The 7,578-nt window shown below is 43.1% G+C and overlaps 1 protein-coding gene across 1 annotated transcript in view; it reads right to left on the reverse strand.

Moving 5' to 3' along the window:
- The window catches only part of Dsg2 (desmoglein 2), a 55,381-nt gene extending 54,216 nt beyond the window's left edge, over positions 1 to 1,165 (reverse strand). The window contains exon 1 of the mRNA XM_015482456.2: positions 801 to 1,165. Coding sequence (XP_015337942.1) covers positions 801 to 845 — 45 coding nt within the window. The 5' untranslated portion in view covers positions 846 to 1,165. The remainder of the gene's footprint in view (positions 1 to 800) is intronic.
- Between the last annotated feature and the right edge of the window lie 6,413 nt (positions 1,166 to 7,578).

The following is a 7,578-nucleotide window of genomic DNA, read 5'->3' on the forward strand; positions in this document are numbered from 1 at the left end:
CCCCCCCCCCCCAGTACCAAAAACAAAACCAAACAAAGTAACATCTGAAAACCCCATTTGATGCTGGTGGTTCTACACTTTGATTTTCTTCTTTTAAATGAAAAAAAAAAAGCCCCCAAATATTACGTTTATTTTTTTTTTCAGCATTAGGAAATCGTTTTAAAACACTGACTCTGAACACAAAGTCAAAATTAAAGCTAAAATTTTCTTTATGTGAGTGATTTTCTTAACAGCAATGCAGACTTAACAAAAAATTTCAGCACTGTAAAAGACATTTTAAAAAGTGACTAGTTTTAGCTCTTGTTCTGCACTCTAACAATGTAGGTGTTTTCCTGGTTTTTCCAGTTCACTGACGTGTATCACAGGTTACAGAGCCCAAGAACCGAGAACTTTAAGGAACTTGGAAGAAGGCGCGGAGGTGACTCCCTACCGCCTCCAGGATTCCCGTCGGAAAAAGCCTCCTAACAAAGCCCCCATCCCCGGTCAAGGTGCTCCCCGCCCCAGCGCCCACTGCACCCACAGATCAGTTAGGAAAGGACACCAGGGCCTGAGCGCAGGGAAGTTGGACAGGTTGCAGCCACCCGAGCTCTTTCCCGCAGCTCAGGTGGGCTCCGGCCGAAGCCACCTAGCCAACCCGTCACAAGCCACCTAGCCAACCCGTCCCCACCTTCGGGGACAAGCCCCAGCGCCGGGCAGGCGGGTCCTTCCCAGGCGGAAGCCGGCAGATCGGGGCGCGAGGCTGGCGCCCGCCAGTGCACTTCCCGACTGCCGGGCTCGGCGTCTCAGGTCACTGCACTTACCAGGAGAAGCAGCAGCACGCACGGGCGCCCCGGGCTCCGCGCCATCGCTACTTAGCTCCGCCGCGCCTTGGCCTCTGGCCTCTCGCCGCTCCACACCGCCCTCTCCCCGGCGCCCAGCGACCGCAGCTCCGACTCCTCCCAAATCCCGGTGTTTCCTCCACGCCCCGAGGCCTCCTCTGCCTCTCCTGCCGCCGGGGCCTCCCTATCCTGCCCCGAGGCGCGGTTCCAAGTGTACCCGTCCCGAGAAAATGGAGCCCGGGGGCCCGCGCGGAGCGATCGCACGGAGGTGGGGTATGCGCCGAGGAGGGAGGCGCAGGGCAGACTCCCGCCCTGGTGTCACACGCACCTGGACCGTGACGTCCCCGGGCAGGGGACTTTGGGTGGCAAGCCCCGCCCCAGTGTTCCCTTTCCTGATCCCCTCCTCTTCGGGAATGGCCTGAAGTGAGAGCTTTCCGGTCACTTGCGGGCCCCTGCCCAAGGGCAAAACTGGCTCAGTGGAAGGGAGACCTGTTGGGGTGCCATGATCGCAACCAGCCGCAGCGAGGCCTGGTCCCCACTACTACGGAAAGGTCCGGAGCTTGGTGAAAGTGCTTTGGGCTCAGATCGCAGAGGGCGCGAAGAGACTGGTGACGCGGGGGACCTGCATGCGTCCTTAAGGCAGCCACAGCCGCGGTGTGTGGGGCCCGCTCTCCGGGGCAGAATTCCAGGTGGCATTTTCCTTCTCCTTTCCTGTGGCCCCTTCATTGCTTCCAAAAGGTTTGCGACTTATCAGCTTTGGGGAGAAACAGTTATTAGAAGAACCAAAGGAGTTTAAAGCATTGGCCCTTTAACTCTTTGATGTAGACTAGGAGAAAACTCTAGGTCCTTAAAGAGAAATGTACGCTCTTTGACTTACAAATTTGCCTTCACAGATTGCAACTTTCATAGTCAGAAGTCCCTCTCCAAGACTTATCAGCTTGTGGCCTAGGCAAGCCTCTCTGTGCCTCAGTTTCCAGATTTGTCAAACATGGTTAACAGCATTCAACACACAGGACTGTTGTACCAATTAAATCAGAAGGATCTCTATGAAACTTTCTGCAGTGTCTAGCACTTAAGGATGCTATAAATTCTAGTTGTTAAATTGATAACTATATTATTACAAGCATAAAATGTTAAACTGAACTCTTCTTGAAAAGCAGCGACTGCGTGTGGGCACCCAAACACTGGAATCAGCCTCAGATCAGGAAACTTCAAAGTTAAGGGTTAATTGGATAATTGGAGACTAGAAAGATCCGTTTGGCACTATATTTAGCTAAAATAGAAGAGTTCCTTCTGTAGTCACAAGTGCCCCCTTTTGCTCCCCTTTTCCTTCTATCCTTAGCTGTCCATTCCAATCTTGCCAGTTTTCAAAGTTCAGTATGATTACAATCTACTTAGTAGTCCTTTCTTTCCCACTCCCCAAGGATCACTATCTTCCAGCTGAGAAACACATTCTTCTACTTTTGTTTAGAGTTTAACTGCAGCCTGACTCCTCATTCTGTTCTTTAAGTGGTGGTTGGTGAATTAGTTCCTTAACTAACTCAGTACCTAGGAAGGGTTTCTGCTTAGCTCCCCACTCTACTTCCTATGCCTACAATAGTGCTCAGCACCAGGGCAGAATCTCAACAACCCTGGTTACATAGATGAATCTGGAGGGAAGACTCTTTTAGCTTCCATTCCTTTTTCTTGAGCTATAAGGTGTAGGTGGTAGCAAACACTGGTGATAATTCCTGCTTCCCATCATGATAGAAAAACTCCTAACTAAAGAAAACAGACTATCAAAATATGATCACCAATCATCTCAGGAAGCGATAGATCAGTTCTGTTTATTATTAGTGCTTTTGGAGTTGAAATCTGTGGATATGTATTTATGCCTCATTTTCAAGACTTTGGTTTCTTTTTAGTAATGAAGATAATTGAAGCTTTCAGAATGAGAAATAGTACAAATTTTGTTTCTGTTAGATTATTCAGTTTCAAGATAGTATTCTTTCTGTAACACATTTATCCCAAGGCATTGAGAGTAGATAGCAATCCAATGCCATAGTATGTCATTCTTGAATAAGTTGGACTTAAAAAATTCTAAAGCTTAAGACTTAGTAAGTTGAGGGATTTGTTGAGAATCAGAGAATGCATAGCTAGCTCTCTAGATCTTGACTTCTTTATGCTGAGATGAGAGTAAATCTATTTCATATATCTCTGTGTTGTATAAAATAAACAGACAAATAAATAAATAAATAAAGTGGCCATTACTAATGAAGCACTAATGATTGCTTTAAAAGAAACTGAAGTGTTAATAGGATGTGAAATTTTAACTCACAGATCCCTGCTCCCCAAATTAGTTGAACTTTATGGAAAATACATTTTTCTTAAGATTTTTACAATACATTAGTTCAAACATATTTTGTGCAAATAATTATTTAATACCTAGTTATATTCAAAATATCTACCTGAGTTAATGTTTTCCAAAATGCTTTAATTCCTATATGCAGGTCAGAATAATCTTCAAGTGACTGGCTCATTAGAATCTCCTCTTAATATTATCTAAAACAAACAAAAAATTAAAAGTTTCAGAAAGTCCAATAAAAGTTAACATTTCTTTTCCATGCTCACTGCCTCCTTATTCCCCAAATATCCTAGAATCAGAAATCTTTTTATAAATTGATATTTCTTGGGTAAAAGTCTACTAGATCATTGACCACTTTTTTCCAGTGAAAATCCCAGTGACAATATTATTAGAATTAATGTTTGAGAGGTGAGAGTTAAATATGGCTACTATTAAAATGCTATCTAAACAGATCATGGCAATATATAGCTGTTATAAAAGCAAGGTTATTGTGGTCAGGAGTCAGAACACTGTTTAATAAAGGGTACACAGAGTTGGGGATATAGCTCAGTGTAAGAGTGCTTACCAAGTATACACAAGGTCCTTGGTTCAAATCCTAGAACCTCAAAAATAAATAAATAAATAAATAAATAAATAAAGGGCACAAAGAAACAGGACAAACCATGAAATATTTTCAAGTAATGTGAGAAGGACAATAAAAGGAATAATCTGGTTTGGGTTTAGTTTCACTCACTTATTCAACATTTAGTTTGCCCCAGCTCAACAAACATTTTTATTTACATTAAATTGGGAATGCAAAGATAATGTAGTTGTTCCTGTATCCAAAGAAACAAAAATAGGTACTTAAAAAAAAAATATATATATATATATATAGTGGTAAAACTATGTGCAGGATAGAATGTGAACAGTGGAGAGTCCCTAACTCACAATTGCAATACCCAGATTAGAGATGGTTGCTTGGGGCTGGTGTGGTGAACTGATTCTTGAAATATGAGTTATTGTGGGCTACACATTGAACCTGCCAGGGCAGAGTAACTCAAAGCATAGATGCTGTTGGTGAAGAGCTTTGACATGGGCTTTGACATTCTTATCACAATACCACAAATAGGGAATTCTGAAGCAAAAGCTTTCCTTTTGGTGAAAATATATTGAATTTGATATATTAGAAGAGTATTCAATTAGAAAAATCTACCAAACAGTTTGAAATGAGAAGAGAATTGCAAATAGATTTGGGAGGCACAAATAATAACGTAATTTTGTTCCCATCTATCTGGCCATTCTGAATCCACTTCTTATCCTCTGTCTGCTCATAAAATGCTTGTCTTTTGAGTTGTCCTTTCATTCTTTTCTTCTTACTTGATACTAGGCATAATTCTGCTGCCATTTCCATTGTGCAAACCCATCACAGTTTTCTCTAAGATACAAACATTGGGCATCACCATTTGGAGATTTCATGGAAATCTTAAACGGTCATAATAATTTTGTAGGGCTCTCCACTTCAGCTGGATTATTTCTCCATTCTTTTACCACCCTCCAATGCAAGCTTGCTCCTTCCTCCTATACCTAACTCAATCAATGGCAGCCTTGTCAACTTGGTCACCTAAGCCAGGACCCTGGCTGTCATCCTCAACTCTCCTTTTCCCATCCTTTCCATATCAAGTCACTTACTTTTTCAGTTCTCTGGAACTTTGTTCAAAATGATTCATAACAACCGTTGTATAGGGGTGGTTTATGGTTATTTCAGTTAGATCTACTACTCCACCCATTTCTCTTTCTCAAGATTGTTAATTCCATGAGAGCAGAGGCCACACATGGTATTCATGGCAGGCTCAGCCTGTAGTATCCAGAATATACTAGGTGATCAATAAAGACTTGTTGAACCAAGCCCACATATCCGAAGGAATTATTTATAAGTGCAAAAGGAGTATTATTAGGGAAGGTGTTTGGAATATTCACCTTGGATAAATTAGTAGTGGATCTAGTCAGAAAAACATATGCACATGTTGGTTTGTGTGTGTGTGTTTTCCCTAACAACACTGCAGTGGAACAAAGTTAGCAGATTATGGGTGTGAGTCAGGGTGATAGAGTGGACTGGCTGATAGTGGAGAGGTGTGAGTGTCCAGGATATACATGGAATTAAGTGTGGCCAGGAGGGTAATAGACTGGGAAAAGCTGGAGGAGTTCATGGACCAATTGAAGACAAAGAGCTCATTACCCTGTTCGTGGAAAAAAACGGGAAAGAGTTAACTTTCCCCCTAATCCTGGAGAAGGAGCCAAGAGTTTAGGCCATGGAAGCCCAGATGTGAAAGCCACCATAAGACATTAGGAATTAGGATCCTGGAATTCTAGTGGACTCTCCAGTTGGAGGGACCAAGAAGCCACCTCAGCCTCAGGTGCTGAGAGAGGAGAATTGGCAGACTGAAGGAGGAGGTAAGGTCTACAAATGTGATGGGGAAAAGCTTTGTTACCTTCTTGAGTTAGAATTTACTGAGTAATAAAGCTAGCAGACTCCAAGCCCTCTGGCCTAGCACAGAGAAGCCAGCACATCATAATGAACAGTTACCACACTCCTGGGGCAGAAATATCACCCCAGAGAGCAGAGCTGCAGATACCAACACCCCAGAGAAAGAGATAGCCCTAGTTCAGTGAGTAATAGCGTCTCCCAGGGCGATTCCCCACATGCTCCTCCTTATGAGTCAGTATGAAAGGACCCTTGCTTCTGACGCAAAGTCTCTGAGTCTAACTATTTTAAGGAAATTGTTAATGTTCACGAAGTAGAGAAGATTGAAGGAAGATGCAAAAGTTGCAAAACAGGATTTGGTGCAATGGAGAAAACAAAATAGTCTATCCTTGGGCCTAAGTAGAATGCTGAGCACATCTTAAGAGATTTTTTTTTTTAAGTGAGTCACTCTAGTTTTTGAATGTGAATATAAAAATGCTGGATTGAGGCATATACAAAACAGTCACCTGCCTGGGAAACCCCAGCTACACCTAGATGTTCCTGGAGATTGCCACTCCCTCCCACTGAGTAATGTCTGAAACCTTTAGCCTAAGGCTCCCTCGGCTGTTCAGTGCCTGTTCCTGGGAGGGTGGCCTGTTAATCCACTACCTGCTATTTAGATCCTAGTCCTACATCACAAATACATGGTGCATGCTCCACCTTGGGGTCTTTGTACTTAGTGTCTCTTTTCCCTCGCGGGTTCTACTCCAAAATTCTACAAAATCTATGCTAGATTTTACCCCCTTACAATGTTACCCTCTCAGTGAAGCCCTTTCCTGATGGATGATTTTTAAATTTTAGTACCCGGATGCCCAGAGGTCCTCCTATCCCCTCCCAGTTATATATTTCTTCTTGGTGCATTGCATTGAAAAAGATGGTGTGTTCTCTTACTATTTTGTTACCATTCCCTAGATTGCCAACTTCCTGAGGGCTAAGATTTTCCTCTGTGAACTGCTATGTATCCAGCACTTTTAAAATGGCTTGATTCATCCAGTAAACATTGGTTGATTGTATGAATAACTTTGCAGTGTTATTTGGGAGAGGGAGAGGAAGAGGGAGAGGGGGAGGAAGACAGAGAGGAGGAGTGGGAGGGAGAGGAGGGAGGGAGGGACTATGTAAGATGAAGACGTAGGGGAGAAGAACAAGAGAGCACTAAATTCCTGGAAGGATATGGATAACTTTCACCAATTTGGGGAGGGGGATCAGTGTGAGACTTTGTTCACTGTGAGCAAAACTCCCCCACTTCAAAATTTGTCAAGGGAAGGTGTTACTAAGACTTGCCTGAGCTGGGTGAAGTTGGAGGAGCTCAGAGGTTAGGGAAGAACATTTCTGTGCTCTTTTCTAAGACTTTTCTTAGCAGAGGGAACAAAGTGAGAAAACAAACAATATGGAAATCCCCCTTTCCCTCTGGAGATGAACAAGCAGGCATTCATTATAGGAATGTGAGGCTTGGGAATGCTGATTTTTTTTTTTCTACTTGTGATAAATCTATGGCTTTGGTTTTGCTGTACATTTTGTTTATGGGAATTCTTGGAAAGATAAGGGCACCGGTATTGGCTGAGGAAAGAGAGGAGGGAATTCTTGGTTGCTAACAGCGGCCCTGGACTGGAATCCATCAGCAGCATGACAGGACTTGCAGAGTTTTTAACAGACAGGCATGAGGGTGTTTACCCAGAGTGTCAGACAAAACCACTGCGCTAACCCAGTGTGACTAATGAGCTCAGGTAGATAGACAGAAAGAAATCCTCAGAAGCAGAAAAAACAATCAAAAGCAAGCAAACAAAAAACTCTCACTGTTTTCTTGGTTGTTTCGTTCATTTGTACACAAATGCCACTCTTATGTGTAACCAAAAAAGCAAAATAGAAGCAGAACATTAGCTTTGCAGAGAAAAACCTAAAAGTAAAACGGGGCGGGG

This window comes from Marmota marmota, unplaced genomic scaffold (genome assembly GCF_001458135.2).
Source record: "Marmota marmota marmota unplaced genomic scaffold, marMar, whole genome shotgun sequence".
Lineage (NCBI taxonomy): Eukaryota > Metazoa > Chordata > Mammalia > Rodentia > Sciuridae > Marmota > Marmota marmota.